This window comes from Alligator mississippiensis, chromosome 4 (assembly GCF_030867095.1).
Source record: "Alligator mississippiensis isolate rAllMis1 chromosome 4, rAllMis1, whole genome shotgun sequence".
NCBI classification, from domain to species: Eukaryota; Metazoa; Chordata; order Crocodylia; family Alligatoridae; genus Alligator; species Alligator mississippiensis.
The window spans coordinates 17951168-17968239 of record NC_081827.1 but is presented as its reverse complement, the minus strand read 5'-3'; the positions used below and the strand labels follow the sequence as shown (position 1 = coordinate 17968239).

The 17072-nt window shown below is 39.1% G+C and overlaps 1 protein-coding gene across 3 annotated transcripts in view; it reads right to left on the bottom strand.

Annotated features, from left to right (window-relative positions):
• Positions 1-17072, bottom strand: part of SEMA3A (semaphorin 3A) — a 464022-nt gene that overhangs the window by 27415 nt on the left and 419535 nt on the right. For all 3 annotated transcript variants that reach the window (XM_059725813.1, XM_059725814.1, XM_059725815.1), the window contains 4 exons: positions 16786-16930; positions 9547-9766; positions 3774-3865; positions 180-221 (listed from right to left, as the gene is read on the bottom strand). In XM_059725813.1, coding sequence (XP_059581796.1) covers positions 180-221; positions 3774-3865; positions 9547-9766; positions 16786-16930 — 499 coding nt within the window. The remainder of the gene's footprint in view (positions 1-179; positions 222-3773; positions 3866-9546; positions 9767-16785; positions 16931-17072) is intronic.

Here is a 17072-nt window from a genome sequence, read left to right as displayed (position 1 = left end):
GGTTTTCCCTTTTTCCTTTGCCTGTCACATTTTCCTTGAGAAAATACTGGTGTTTATGTAAAAGGATGAGATGCTGCTGGTATAATTAATATGTCTCTACTAACTGCCAAGTTAGTGTCTCTGAAATATACAGGCCAGTAAATATTTAAAGAATGATTTAAAGCTTGTGCATACAGTACCTGCTTTGTGGAAATCTTCATTGCTGAAATAATGGTAGGTTCCTAGAAAAAAAAAAAAAGCATTAAATGCATTAAAATGGAAGATATAGTTTAAAAATATGGAAGTGTTGCTACAGGGTCTTGCCAGCTACGAACTGTCTCCCTTGGTGATGGTACTCCTTCCTGACTTTTACAATGGAATGTTTTTATTGTTATAGATGAATTAGCATGCGTGTGCACGTGTGTCTGTGCATGTCATTAATTGCTATGCTGAATCTGGACATCTTCAGTGCAGCAATTACCAAGTCATTTCTCATATTTCTTATTATTCCAGATATGTTGGTTTTCTTGTTTTTTCACTTTGTGCTATTACTTTCTGCACAGATCATGACATTAACATTTTCAGGAATCCTTGAAATATATGCACATAGCACGCACACACAAAAATCTCAATGATACATACTAATTCTGAGTCATCCTAACAATAATTAATGTGAAGTGATTTATTAATATTTTTTATATTATTATGGAGAAAATAATAACCTTTTAAAATATTCACAGGGCACGGAGGACAGAACTGAAATCGATTGCATATTTTAATGATACCTAAATGAAGAACACACACACGTAATGTTTGGGGTTGCAGGATCTAACTATAGAAGAAGTAGCAACATTTTCATGCTGTGCAATATTGATTATTTAAGCAAAACAGGGCATGTCTACACGTGTGATTTAATACTCAGTAGCCTATTTTACTTTGTATTAAAGTGTCATGTAAAAAAAGTGCAATTACGCCAATGTACAATAAAATAGGCTACTGCACATTAAGCATCACTTAAAAACATGCACTATTAGTATTACACATTAGGACAGCTTAATACACATTTATTTAGTACCTCACATAGGAGGTACTAAATTTAATGCACATTAGGAAAAGCGAATTAATGTACATATAGACACGACTGCAATGTACAAAATCCTCTATGCCCTATTCAGATACTGACATCAAGGGGACATTGTGCCTACATAATGGAGCCAGAATTTGGGCCAATAATTACTTATTATACCAAACACTGAAGTTTTGTAAAAGTGAATATTTAATAACATCCTGCATCAGGGCTTGATCCTAACTCTCCAACTTAATTGGGTAGTCCTGGCGGTTTCTATGAGATTACTCACATGAGTAAGAGATATTGGATTGAGCTGTTTGTTGCAACTAAATTTGGAGTTTCACTGAAATACAAACCTTACTGCATCCCAAAACTCTCTTACTGATCCTATACATCCTATTTTTACCAAGGTACATGAATATAGTTGTTATTAAGCGTTCACACTTGCAAAGTTTTCAACTTGCTGATCCTGGGAGAATTTGATATGGCTCAGTGGATGCTAAGTATGTGGACTCGCCTTTACAAATAGGTTAACAGACCTGGTATTAGAAAGCATCAATTACGTGTAACATTTGAATGAAAGCTGAACTCATTCATTTGTTTGCTCAGCTGGTCACAGAAATATTGCACAAATTGGGTTAAAAAAGGCATTTGTTATCAATGTAATAGATCTGGAAGTTTTGTGGAATTATAAATGAAAAAAAAAACTATTGTATTCAGCACACTGCAGCTTACCCAGTAAAATACATTCTTCATGACACCGATACAGACTCTTCTATATCCAATAAAAACTTAGATGTGGTAAATTGAAAGTTACTATTAAAAGATCTGATTTTCTTCTTGTTATACATTTATTCCCATCTCAAAGCTCCTTTCCTGAGCAAAGCGGTTTAAAGGAGGATACATGGACACATCTACACGAGATGTTTACTGCACAGTTGACTAATTAGGTCTGCAGGAAATGTTTTGGCTTCTTTTTTATTCATGCATAGCATATGGAGCCCAGGCAGAGTGGTCCAGGCTGGCAGGGGACCCAGCTGCTCCCCCGTCTCCATGTGCTGTGCAGAAGCTGGCTGGGGCAAATTGTGCTTCAGTGTGGGGGCTGCCTGCCAGCTGGTCCTACACTGAAGCACCCTGCACCCAGCCAGGCCCCCTGTGGCACATGGAGCCCAGTTGGAGCAGTCCTGGACTGGAAGACTGACCTCCTGAGTCCCCTGTCAGCCCAGACTGCTCCAACCAAGCTCCAAGTGCTGCATGTGAATAAACTCTTGAGAAATATATTCTGGAGTTCATTCATCCACATTAAGCGCACGTGTAGACATACCCAATGAAGATCACACGTAAAGTACCAAACTACATTCATGTAACACCTAGTAAAGTTAGCATGAGTACAGTTAAATCTCAAATCCTAATCTGCCAGTAATTATGGTACCACTGAAAATACATTTTGAAATTACATGTTGATTCTGTTGTTCCTATTTAATTATATTTCTATATACTTTATTAATTATATCTCCTTTAGCTTGGTAATTTCCTTTTGTTAAGGAAGAGACCCTAATACTATCAAAGTTGACAGGTTATACTCTAGTATACCTAATGACTTTGCTGCATATAAGAAATAAAGAAGTCAGTATCCAGAGATAACTTGTTTTACCCTCATAGCTTCTCATTTATTTTTCTGTTGAAAAATAGTTGGTGGAAAAATTAAACAGAGCCTGATAACGAGGTACACCAACCTTCGGACACTGATAATTGTGTTTACTTTGTCTGCAAACATTTGAATGTTGAAAGTAAAAAATTCTACAAGTCTTGTCCATATATGTTGTGTCTCCTCATCAACTAAAGATGAAGTAAATGGACAGATAGTGCAAGAAACCTTAATTTTTTTGTAGTGTGCCAAATACAGAACGTCCCTTAAGATCTATCTAAATCTCTTTAGAAACTCTTTAAAAAATACTCTGCCTAAATATTCAGAAGTAATTAGTCTATATAGCTACTAGTAAACTAGTAATTCAGCTTTGGGTGCCTCAGTGTGAGGGCAGATACTTTTAGAGGGTAAATACTTTGTGAAAACTGACTTTAATTTCTACAAAACTTCCACTCTGAAATTCAGGCCTTCTTAAGGTAACTCAAGTCAGGCACAAAAGTCGTGAATCACTCACAAAGACAGTTTGGAAATGTAGTTACTTGCTTTCTTTTCTTCTTGAAGATATCAGGGGCAGGAAAAGGCTGGAAGTCAACACTACCCCTAAACTAGTGAAAGTGCATACTTAATTTGTGTATGTTGGTAATTTTTTTAATTGATGTGTCTTGGAATACCCAGGACTAGGACTGAAGAATCACCTCCCACGCTGATCTCTTGAATTGTTCTTCTGGAAGTTTCTAGGTAATATTATTTTGTATCTCTTTACAGAAGAGGAGGCTGCTGAGATTCCAGAAAACGCCTCTAGTTCAACTGTAACTTACAACTGCTCGGAGATTCAGTGATGCTGATTAACCACTGAAACTCGCAACAAGAGTTAGGAATGTAATTTCTTTTATCAGTAACCTCCAACCAGTGCTGAAAGTTCCAAGGTTTATTTTGACTAGTGTCTGGGACTCTAATTGACAAGCTAATTAGAAGGGTATGCCAAGCTACTCTGTGGTCATCCTGCAAAAAATTCAGTTTGCAGCTGTCTACAGAAAAAAATCTACAACCTGACACTTGAAATTCAGCAGCGCTTACCCGAAAGACTGCCATTTCTTCCAGCAAGACTTCCTCTAAATCATGCCAAGTCTCCTTAGGAATTGAAACCACTTTCAGAACAGTCCCAATATCTGAAGAAAAAGAAAAAGAAAATGTCCAGGTGCTTAATTAATGTACTCCAAGTAAAAAGAAACCAGAATTCTTTGAAATATTGTCATGTGTAATTATTTCCAATACATGGATTAAGAGGCTCCATATCAGTCAGACATGATTTGGCACAATATCCGTCACATAAAGATGTAAATCTTTTAATTATAGAAATACCACAATAAAAAATGAACTATAACCATGCTTCAGCTGTTATAAGAATGAACGGGACAGTGGAATATTATTAGAGTGCTGTCATGAAATGTCAGCTGCCTCAGAGGTATACTTAAAGATGAGAATGCACTAAATTTACCCGACCACATTTTATTACCCAGTCTGAGATAGGAAATTTTTCATACTTGTTTTAAAATACATGTGCAGATGTTGTTAGAAAGCTCAGTGTGGATACACGGGCAGCTGGGAAAATGTTGTCAAACTAATGAAGTTGTCAGATCTTAAGTATGTGCTGATCTTCTCGGTGTCAAGTAAAAGAAACTAAAATGTATATGTCCCTGAAGACATCCATATTTCTATTGCATGATGAATGATATAAGCCTCTGTTTGGGGAGGGAAGGGGGGGAATTAAAGCTCTACTACTTGTTTCTTTGCTTTACAGATAGTCTTGCACCAGTGAGTTGTACTGTTTCTATTTATGCCACTGAAATTGTGACACTGACTTTCATGTGAGCAGGTCCTTGAAACCTCAAAGCTACACACTCTGTAGAGGACATTTGAATTTCATGACCTAAGGCCACGTATTGTTTTCAGCCTTTGAGGCATAAATATGTGTTTTTCTTCAATAAACAGAATTTTCAGAAAAAGGTGCAACTTTGCCAATCTGGTCCCAAATAACAGGGTGCCTAGTTTGTTGCATGTTACTGAAGCCGTTACCATAACAAGAAAGATGGAGATTCCAATATAATGTTTTAGGTCTGTTAATTATGGTGTTGTCTCAGAATATCGTGGACAATAATAAGTGTTCAGCCTTAGAAAACCAGTCCCCTTATAGATATCTCCAGCTGGACATCCGAATTTATTATTCACTTTGGCAAATGTAGGCAACAGGTAAAAGTACTAAGGTACCAAGCATAACAAAACTATGGAGGTCAACATTCTTCTGAAGGCAAAAACGTTGAAAGAGTAACTCTTGCAAACTACTCAATGCTTCTATGATTTCCAAAAAAAAAAAAAAAAATCAAAATACTTTGTGGTTATATACTAATTTAGTTGAAAAAATGATCTAAACATTTTAATTTCAACAAAGACAACATACTTTATCACAACATTATGGATATGGGCAATTGTGACATTTGTATTATTTGTTACCATCATTACTACTATTTGAAAAGATTTACATCAAGGATAATACAGAATATCACAGAACAAATAGAACACAAAGTTAAGACGAATAATAACTGTTGGATATAATAAAACAAATAATTCAAGATTAAAGTTAGTAGTAATAAGGGAATGGAAAATTGTCCTAATTACCTGGCTCTAATTTGGTTATGCTTTTGAGAAAAATCTACTCTTAAGCATCAAAGAAAAATTTGATCTAATGAAATAAAGGTTAGCAGATCTTTGGTGGGGTTTTATTTGGATTAGAATATGACTGTTGGCAGCACATTTTTAAATTCCTTTGAATGCTACAGTTTGGAAACATAAATGGAGTTTTGATAAAGTCAAGCAACTGGAGTAATGGAATCTGAGGAAGGCAGGTAGACATGTTGCAGTTGTAAAAATCACATTCTTTAATACGTGGTTTTCTTTTAAGAAGATCCTGCTATGATTATGGTAGCTTGGTGCTGTGGAAAGCCCTTGAGGTCAAAGATACAATATGTTAATCACTATGGTGGCTCCGATTAGACCTCAGGTACCAGAGTGGAGCATTATCTCAGTTCTAGATCAAGTTTTGCAGAGTAGTATTTCAAACTATTTCACACAAATTGAATTAGGCTTCTCTTTAAGGATCAATGGGCTCCGGTGAGTAACTAAGTTTAGAAGATAAGATTACTGTTATTAATTCGCTTTACTGACAGATGGACCTAAATTGTGCCAAACGATCCCCAACACAAAACATTTAGGACAAACTAAATGGATACATTGAAACCTGGGTTTTCACACACATATTTTCAAGCATTCTGATATGATTTTTTTTCCCACCATGGAGCAGTCGAGTGTGGAGGGGAGACCTATAGTTAAAGAGGCAATGGGTATCTACACATTGACCTATGGTGATGTAGAGATGTGCTATGTCGCCATAAGGAGCACTACAGCAATATAGCGATACTGTGAGTCTACACACGATCAGCAGCTATGTTGCTGTAGCAGCACGCTCCCCCCATTTCAGTGTGCTGCTATGGCGACATAGTGGCAAAATCTAACCATGCGCCACATGCATGGCACAGTACAGGCAGTTACTGCACTATGCTTTAGGTCTTCCAGACGAAATGTAGAAATGTTGCTATACGGCAACGTGTAGACACATCCATTGGGAATAAAACTTCTTGGCCTAAGTTTTCAGCCACAGGACAGGAAAATATGACCATACTGAATGGCCTGCTAATTAGTCTGGGTTTAATTATCACTTGTTATGTCAATGGCCATAAAAGGGTTTCCTTAGTTTATTGCAGTTCTGCAGCCCACAGGGATAATACTGATTGGTGCCATGCTAATAAGAAATGGCTAATCGCTAAATGTAATCTGATGGGACAGAGACACACAAAGTAACCCAATCACATCATACAGGGCTTAATTATGGCTTTGTCCCAGATCCTGATCAACAAGATGGAAATCAGATTCTGATTAGGTTCCATAATCGGCTCCCCTAGTTTTCAGGGTCCTGTACCTGGTTCTTATTACTTAATACTAGATCGCTGGCTCATTTCTCTTTGCTATAATTTAGTCCACCCTCTTCCTGCCTATCCGCACAGAAGGGAGTGTATCTACTCCATGGAAGATATTTTTTCCATGCTGCTAAACTGAACGTAGGCAATGAGCAAAGAAAACTAAGGTGTACCTTATAGGCACTCACTTTGGCCAGGTAGGACCAGACACCCATGCACTATTTATGGCTATTATTGATACCTGACTGAAAAATCATGCACAGGTATAACACTGAATTGATTTCTAGTAGTGTTTTGCCACATATCAGTAACTGCATTTGCAGAACTTGTTCACAATTTGGGAGCACAAGTTAAAGTGTTACCATGTCACCTGCAAGTCAGATAGACTTTCGTGTGACTTGCAGGTATCTGGACCTGCAATGAAGTGTGGGAACAAAACTCCTGCACACAAAAGGGAAATTAAGTTGAGGAGTCAGGCTGACAAATGAGGCCTTCACTATAGCAGTTCACACTGAAGATTATAAAGGTTTTGCAAGCATTAATTTATCAGACATCATTCTCTGATGGGCAGTTGTAAACTCACAGCAAGTTTGCAGATGACACCAAGCTGGGGGAGGGGTGGGGAGTAGTAAATGCAGTGGAGGGTAGGGATGGGATTCAGAGTGACTTAGACAAATTGGAGGATTGGGCCAAAAGGAATCTCATGAGGTTCAACAAGGACAAGTGCAAAGTCCTGCATTTAGGATGGAACAATCCCATGCACCGGTACAGGCTGGGGGCTGACTGGCTGGGCAGCAGCTCTGCAGAAAAGGACCTGGGGGTCACAGTGGACAAATAAGCCAGCAGTGTGCCCTTGTTGCCAACAAGGCTAATGGCATATAGGACTGCATTGGTAGGTGTGTTGCCAGTAGGTCAAGAAAAATGATTCCAGCATGAAGCCACGTGTGGAGTACTATGTTCAGTTTTGGGCCCCACACTACAAAAAGGATATGGACAAATTGGACAGAGTCCAATGGAGGGCAACAACAATGGTGAGGGGGCTGGGGAATATGACTTATGAGGAAAGGCTGAGGGAACTGGTCTTATTTAGTTTAGAGAAGAGAACACTAAGTGGGGGCTAAATAGCAGCCTTCAACTACCTGAAGAGGGATTCAAAAGAGGATGGAGATAGACTGTTGTCAGTGGTGGCAGATGACAAAACAAGGAGCAATGGTCTTAAGTTGCAGCAAGGGAAGTTTAGGTTAGATATAAGGAAGAACTTGCTTACTAGGAGGGTGGTAAAACACTAGAACAGGTTACCCAGAGAGATGGTGGAAGCTCCATCCTTGGAGGTTTTCAAGACCTGGCTAGACAAAACTTTGTCTGGGATGATCAGGATGATCTAGTTAGGAATGGTCCTACTTTGAGCAGGGGGTTGGACTAGATGTGACCTCCTGAGGTCCCTTCCAACCCTAACTTTCTATGATCCTATGTAAACTGATTCTTCAGTTTCACTTACATGAGGGAAAATATATGTAGCACATAAAAACAAATTAAATTATTGCTCAGTTTTACACAATAACATGCTGTACCACAAATATTTCATACTTCAGTTTATGGTTTCTAAGAGCTGGAATGCTTTCTTTATAGCTGCATTTCCTTCAGTAAATGTTCTGAATTTGCTACATATGCAATATACTTAGTATACAAAACTTCGGCGCAGATCTCAGTTTACCCATGATTTATGTTAGGCATCAGCACGAAGAAAGCCTTGAGATTTATTGCTTTGGAATATGACCCTAAGTCTGGAATTGTGGATTTGTTGCTGTTGCAATGAAAAGACAGTTTTCCTATGACAAAGACAGACATACAGAGAACTTGGTCATGTTTAGTGTGATGCTGAAGTTCAAAGGTTCTTGGGTCTGAAACTCCATGGTGTGAGTAATAAAGCAACCATTTAAAACAAGATGGAAACACCAGCCAATGGGTGGAAGATCATAAAAGATGAAGGATCAGATCCTCAGCTGTTGCTAATCTATGTAGTTCCACTGAAGTCACTGAAGCTACCCAGATAGATGCCAGCTAAGTGTCTGCCCTCTGGTGTATTTTGTGTAGAAATGTATGTACAAAGTTTTTTCTTTAGTTGTAAATCCCATTCTTTGATGAAAGAATGACTTAAGGCTTAAATTGTAAGCCTGCACAAATACTTTACTGGGGTGTCATTCTTCAAGAACACTACCCAATCTTCCTAGGATCTTTATATATTCCAGAATATTTGGGGTACTTTTTTCTGACTGATCAGAAGGTTAGATATAGTCCCACTGTAAAAATATTTAAAGGGAACACAAGAAATATTTTGAACTGGGATAAATCCTGCTGGCACTACTTATGTGAATAGTTCCTAGGAAGTACTTCAACATAAATTCTGCAAAATATCAAGATAAAAAAGGCCCATTATTAACAAAGGCAAGTGAATACCATCACCGGCACCAATAACAACAATAGCTAAGTTGAATCCTGGTCCAGTTCAAATCTAATGCAAAACTCTCAAAACCACCAGTGACTCTGGTAGTGAGTCAATGGTGGGTTTGAGAGTCCTAATCCCATTTTGAGAGTCCTAATCCCATAATTTATAACCATTAAGTAATAAAGGACACTGAGACAGTCACAGATATGTGTGCACACACATAAGCAATGCTGAACCTCGCTCAAAAATATCTACACAGGTACTCTATGCATGCAACAACGTGTTCTCTTCTTTTCACTACAGATGAAGTCTTATCTAATATGTGTTCCCTATTCCAAATTAGAACATAAGATTCAGTTTCAAAGGCTCTTACCTGTTCCAATGAACATCACATCGTACTGGCCATCCTCTGCATCTACTCGGTCTACTACTATCTGTGTGAACTGGTAATCCACATCTGTTTTGATCATAATAGGGCGGTTATTGATAGGGAACACAGGGTTGTACATAGCTGGATGACTTCTTGCAAATGTGATAACTTCATCAGGAAGGTCTTTCGTAGAATCAAAGCCTCCAAATGTTTTACTGGGACACTGAGAATAAGAAAGAGAATAACTGAGGAATAAATTTACTATGAGTGCTGTTCTTTCACTTCACGCATACTCCCCCTCTACCGCTAATATTAAAGCACAATCCAGGGTATACTCATTCAAAAACAGACAAGGTGTTAATATTGGCATCAAAAGACCTTTGGAAATTCCATTCTTGCTTTGGAATCAGCATAAATTATGGCATAAATATTATGGTGTGTGTATGTGATCTTTTTTCATTATTATACTATGTGAATACTGTATTTAATATGGGGACAAAATAACTCTCATTTTGGAACAGAGTATGATGTGGTCAGGCAGCAGGCAGCTGCTGTGACTCCAGCTCCAGCCCTGACCAGGGGTTGGGACCAGAGCTACAGCTGCTGCCTGCCTGCCCCCCTATTTCTACCCCTGCAACATCAGGTTCCTGCCTCCTCTTCCTCCATCTGTGCCCCCAACTGCAGCCTCTGACCTCCTTCTCCCCCACCGCTTACCTGTGCTCTGGTGCCAGCAGTCTCTGCCCCCGTTCCAGCCCAAGGCATGGAGCACAACCTCAGTTTGGTCCTGTTGCAGTGGCAGTTTCAGCTAAGTCCCAGAGCTGAGGCTGGAGTGGGGATGCAGCCTGCTGGTGCTGGAGCAAAGATAAGTGGTGGGGGTGAGGGATAGAGACTGTGGGTCCGAGGGAAGAAGGAGTGGGGAGCCTGAGACTGTGGGTGGTAGGGGGGGAAACCACAAGGGGTGGGAAGGGGGCAAGTGGGAGGGGACAAGCTGCTTTATTCCCCAAGCCACCTACCCCCCCACTGACTACCCCAGCACCTGCTTCCCTGACACTGCTTTTCCCACCACAGCAGTTGAGGGGAAGAACAAGTTTAAGATGACCTTCCAATAATTCAATTCTATACATGGAAAATTATAACAAATGTATAAACTATCCATATATAGAATCTAATTATTGAGAGGTCAGCTTAGATTCTGGGGCATCTTGGATTTGGTAAATATAGTAATTAATTTTCAGTACTTTATTAAATAATATTGTCTTTTCAATTAGGAATATTATGAGCAAATGGATGCTAAAATAATTGCACAAAAGACCAAAGATAAAAGCACGCAGTTATCTATACAACAAAGCCTTAGCCAAAGCCCATTCACTTTGGATCAAGCTCTATGGAACTGAGAGTGAAACTCCAACTCTTCCAACTCTTGATTATCTGGACACAGACACATAGTCCTGATAATTCATAACCTGTTGTGCCAAATTCATAACCTGTTGTGCCAAATTATCATACAAACTCCATAGCCTGGAGTGGTGAATAAGGTGATGTATGTGAATTCAGACTAGTTGCCTCTATCCCTACTTATAGCAAGCAGTTTAATAGTTGAAGGGATACAACTTCCTGTTTAGGAGTAGGTTGTCTCTAGTCCTTACAGTTACACCGGGTGAGATTTCCTCGAGTCATCTTGTTTAAGGCTAAGCTATCTTGCGTCTTGATTGCATACAAAGCACAGGAGTGGCAGAGGCAGTGCTCTCTGAGGAAACTGGGAAAAGGGAAGAAAGAATCGGGGAGGCAGTAGGCAAAGCTGTGACTGACACCCAGAAGCATTGCCCCAGCAACTCAAAATCCTATTGGGTCAGTAAACTTAAGTACCAGGGACTAAATAGCTCACGCTCTCACCTAAATTCTTTTCTGCTCAGAATTTCAGAGTATTTTCATGAACATTAGAGATTTTGGCCTGCTTCTGTAAAGTGGAGAATTATTTTTAGCGCCATGTTACAGATGAGAAAACTGAGACACAATGAAAATGGTAAACAGCTCATCCAAAGTCACATATGAAAGCTGAGGACTTCAACTCTCCTGACAGCAAACCCTTAGACAGAAAATATTCAGTTCAAATGTAAAACGTATGAGAGACATGTTGTGGTGCTTGTGTTTACTGTATTTGATCCCAACACACAAATACCTATTAGGTGCTAAAATGATACCAAAATGCCCTGGGTAACTTGTCTTTTATTTATACCTGTAAAACATCCAGCACTTAAAGCAAAAACCTAGATGACAAAATGTAATTAAACAGGAATCCAAAGCATCTAGGAGGCTTAATAGAGAAATCAATTGTCTTTGCAATCACCTTGATCCAGGGTATTAATAATTCATCAGAAATGAAATTAAAAAAATCAATGCTGTCAAAAGAGGATGTGTTATATGGAGCAGATGTATTGGGATGTATGGCTATGTGAAGTATAGGATTTCACTTTTTCAAGTAAGGAAATTTTAGGAAATTCCCTTCTATTACAGCCTAACATACTAATAAAGACTTAATGATTAAACATAATTACTGGAATAATCAGCATAAGAACATTCTTACTGTCTCTATATTCTAGCCCTTCTTATTATTACAATGATATATTTCTGCTTTAATATTGATCACTAGAAAGATACACCAACAATGACCAGAAATCTTTGAAAACCTTTAGCAATGTGGAAATCAATTTGAAATTTTATGTTTAAAAATTCTATCGTTCAGTTCCAGAATCTGCTTTAGATCCCAAGTAATATTCCAACTAGTATGTATTACTGATTACTCAGATTAATTAGATATCAATGAATTAGAAAATGTATTTAAAGTGATTTTAATAGAAAAATGCTATACAAGTACTGAATATTGGTAATTGCATCTGGGCAAACACAGCCAAAATCTATGAATATTCATTCTAATTTGTAAATGAGTACATTTCAGCTGTGTTTTGATCTTTTTGTGTGTGCTTTCCACCCATTTTCAAGCAAAGGAGCCTGTTAGCCGCAGCGTTGGCCAGGACAGTACATTTTAGGCAGAAAGTTCATAAAAAGCCAGTTGTATCTCTATAATAATGAGCATTTGAAAGAGAAATCTGATCTCAGAGCTTAGACAGTGACATGGAGACTAGAGGATTAAAAATAAGGCAAGAATCAATCCCTTAGCACTCTGTGATCTAGCTGGCTCTGTGCTCTGGGTGCATACTAAAGGTGAGGTGGACAGGAAGGTACAGTGTTTTTCTGTGTGCTTTTGCTGAAAATATTTGGAAAGAGTTCATAACAACAATGCATCTAATGAAACGGCCTCATACCTCTTGAGTCCATGTTAATGGCAACTTACCCTTTCAAGCAATGGCAAGGCTTGTTTCGACTTAGGTGGGACCAGGCTCAGGCACATAGGACCCAGTCAAGAAAAGTAAGTCTGCATTTGCTTAGCTTTATGCAATGGAGTAACTCCACTGATGTTCATAACACTACTGAAATACTTACATTAAGTTTATCTATGTGATTTAGTGGAGTGAGGCCTGTGTCTAATCTGCCTGAAGCAAAAGGAAGCCTTGCCATCATTCTCAGTTTCCTGTCATTTAATGTCAGCTGGTCAGTGCTTGTGTTCAGTTAAGAAAAGTAGGCTAGGACTCATCCCTGACCAACCTGAAAGAGAGTCCAATGTAACAGGGTGGCGAATATCTTGTTTGCCATGAATTTCAGCCGGAGTTCTGCATGCTCCAGAATGACGAAGAAAGAATGGGCGTAACCCAAGGTAAAGAAAACAACTGGGATTTTGAGTTTGATTTACTAACCAAAGACAGAAAAGTTCATAAGAGCAACTTTGTGGAACTTGAGAGCCCTCAACGCAGTAGTATTAGTGCGGATACAGACCTATTTACAGGGAGTACTGAATACTCCATGAACTCATTCATTTTCCTTCAGTTTACTAGGACTGGGCAAGCCACCAGATGCTCAAGGGCTTTGTTGGCACCTTACCTATGAAATTTCTCAAATACCTAAGCTGTGTTATTCTTCAGGGAAGGAATAATGGTTTTGCTTATTGCCATCACTTGCACCGTTCCTGAATGGGGAAGCCACAAATCTAACACCTGAAAACCTTCAAGATCTTTCCTCTTCACCCTCAACAAATCTGCAAAAGCTGTTGAAAATAAATCAAATTTATCACAACTAAAACAGAAATCTCTTTTCAAGCATGAATCATTTTTCATTTTAAATCCAAATTCTGCCCTATTAATATGAGTGTTATTTCAGTGCCTACAAGTACAGGAATTATGTTTCAAAACTGTTGATGTGGAAAAAATGCAATGAAATCTGAGCAGCTTTGTGTTTAGTAGCATGTCTAAATGTAACTGTAGTTTTATAAAACTCTAATTCTTCAGTTGTGATCTACGCTGAGGAGAGAGCCTGTACAAAGCCTATTTAACACTTACGTCATATTTTTTCTAGTGAAGAAAATGCTGCAGTGGTTACAATATCAGACTAGCACTTGGGGGATTGTTGTCCTGCTATGCAACAAATTTCCCTTTGCGAGCTTGGGTAAGTACTTAGCTTTTTTGTGTCTAAATTCCCCACTGGGGAGAAAAAAAAAGCACTTCCCTGTTTCACAGAGTTGTGATCGGGTAGCCTACAGAAGTGTCAAACATACAGCCCATAGGACAGATCCACCTCTTAGAGCCACATCATTGGGTCCCCGTGCAGCCCTGGGGTCCCAGACTAACCCACAAATAGCATGTGAGGAGTGCCGGATGGCCTTGCAAGCTGCACGGGGCACCCGTTCCTGCTCATGTCCTAGAGTGGCAGAGCAGCCGCCATGAGCAGCACAGGCCCAGAGCAGAGTTTGACACCCCAGTCTATATGAAAGACTGGGAGGAGATCATATGTTACGCTGTTGATATTTGCATAATTGCTGAAGGCAGAGAAATATTTGGAAGGGTTCATTAGGATTTTAGTGACATCTGGTAGCTCTGCTCAGTGCTCATCTCCACCACTCTTGCACAAGCAACATGGTGACAATGGATCAAGTTTTCAGCACAATATATCTGCACAGCTGTATCTGACTTTTTATTTTGTCCTATTGCAAAATATGTTTATGTGCATACATGTGTACAAAACGAAAAAAACATACTGTGAAAATATATATACATATGTGCATATATTTGTACACATTAGATATATATATATATATATATATATATATATACACACACATACATACATGTGAAAGTGTGAAAGAATTAATTAAATTGTAATTAATCAATCCATTGATTAATGCATGCATATTCATTCCAATTAAAAATGGTTTAATTAATCCTGGGACTCAACAGAATTTCAAAAGACAGGTTAATGAAAAACAACTCATTAAAAAGCCTACCACGCTCAGATGGAGATGGCATGAGTTACATAAGGAATTAATCTGATTCTTTATAAGAATGGTGTTTCCATGGTTACCCAGTCATTACAAGGTACACCCCTTCCTCTTCCGCTTTACTGCCTAGGCAGCTAGAGATACAGAGGCTTCATAGCTCATCTCAGACGTATAGAACTTGGCATCATCTGGTGATTTAAATTTCAAAGGAAAGTACAAAAAAGTCTCTGACCAAGAGCAAATCCCTCTAAAACTGCAGAGCTTGTGTTTTAACTCTGGGAAATTTAGCAATCTCCTCTGCAATCGGTTCTATGGAAGGAGAAGAACTGCACAATTCAGGCACTGGAGAAACGTGCTTTTCTTTTAGTTAGGAAGTACTTTATGTTTGGCCAGTCATCTATGTTGCCTAACAATGGTATCACACATTTACTATGGAAGCCAGTTTTGAGACCAGACTTCAAAGACTAGTTTGTAGCCTGAAGAACAGAAAAGGACAATATGTTATTTATAAGGTCCATAGGCTGCTATTGGTTTCTTCCCTGAACTATACTTCTTTGCTACTTTTAGAGGCAAATCCTTCTTGCAGCAATCCAGTTCAACCTTATATGACTACCTTTAGGCATCCAAAGATTCATAGATGCTAGGGTTGGAAGGGACCTCAACAGTTCATCAAGTCCAACCCCCTGCATAGGCAGGAAAGAGTGCTGGGTCTAGATGACCCCAGCCAGATGCCTATCCAGCCTTCAAGATCCATTGAGATCCATTGAGCCAGAAGAACAAATAGGATGGAGCACAATTGTCTAGCACGGTGATTCCAGCACACCCCATGGAGCTCTGCTCTCTGTTGCCAAGATAATTACTAGTTTTTAACCAATGTAAATGTAATGTAATGTAATGTAAAGGTATAAGCAGTCCTGGCAATATTCTGACTTGATGAAGCTTATGCTCTTGGCTTCCCAATGTCCCAGCTTTACCATAAGTGGTAGAGTTTGCCCTCATCTAGTCTGCCCTAGGACTGGTGGTTAGTGCAAGATGTGAGTTTGGGTACCCACATGCTGAAAAGGGCCTAGAACCCATGTCACTAACTCTCTGGGCAAACACACTAACTACTAAGCTATTATACAACGAAGTTTGGGGTGGGGAGTCATCTTTACCAGGGCCCATATTCACAGTGAAAGTCCCATGAGGGCTGTGCTTCTCACTGAAATGATTGCCACTGTCACTATGAGTTAACTGACTATCCACTGGGTTTTCTGGGTCCTGAGATAGCACAGGTGTCTAATGTGTAGCCCTGAGTCAAACGCCTAATCTCCAGGAAGGAACAGGAGTTTGGATATACCTCTATTTCTAATGCTTCTTACTGTCTGTTGCCTTGATACCATAGTGAATGATACATTAGAAAGAGACAGACAGGTAGAAACATGGTTTAAAAAAAATGCCTGTGGGAGTTGGTAATTATTCCAGTCACTCTTCCATCTACTGCAGAAATGGTTAGCTTAATGCACTAAATATAAATGCTGTTCGAGGAGGGAACAGCTGTATTATTCCTTAAGAGCCAGACAGACACTCAACAAATCCCACACTTGCTTGGGACTTTACTCAGTCAAACTTTTATGGAAATTGATACAAACAGTGTCTGAATAAAGTGTGCAAGTTAAGCACACTCATACTGCAGCTGCATATTAGAAACAGAAGCAGTAAATTCTGAACCTAAAGTTACTGCCAGGTTTCTTCTTCATTAGCCTGCCTGTCTCTCTCTTTCAGCTTCTTCTGTAATACAAATGCATATGCAGTGCATTAAACCATTTTTCACTGTATTTCTCCTTTTACAGCATCTGATCACTGTGTACACTTACAGTTCCTGGCCGTGGGTATGGCACTCGTCCTTGATAAGGAACCCACTGGTAGTTGGGGCCATCTCTGTGAGCATAGGGACCCAGAAACACCCTTCTCACATCAGTCATGCTGTACATACACACTGCCGACCCCTTGAAGATGTTACTAAAATGAGAGGGGGGGAAAGAAAAATCAGTTTCTTCACATTATCTGTCAATTTAATCACAGAACAGCTGTGGGAGTAATGGCTTGTTGCTTTTTAATGTGTATTACACATATTGATTTTCAAAACTGACATGCTTTCTCA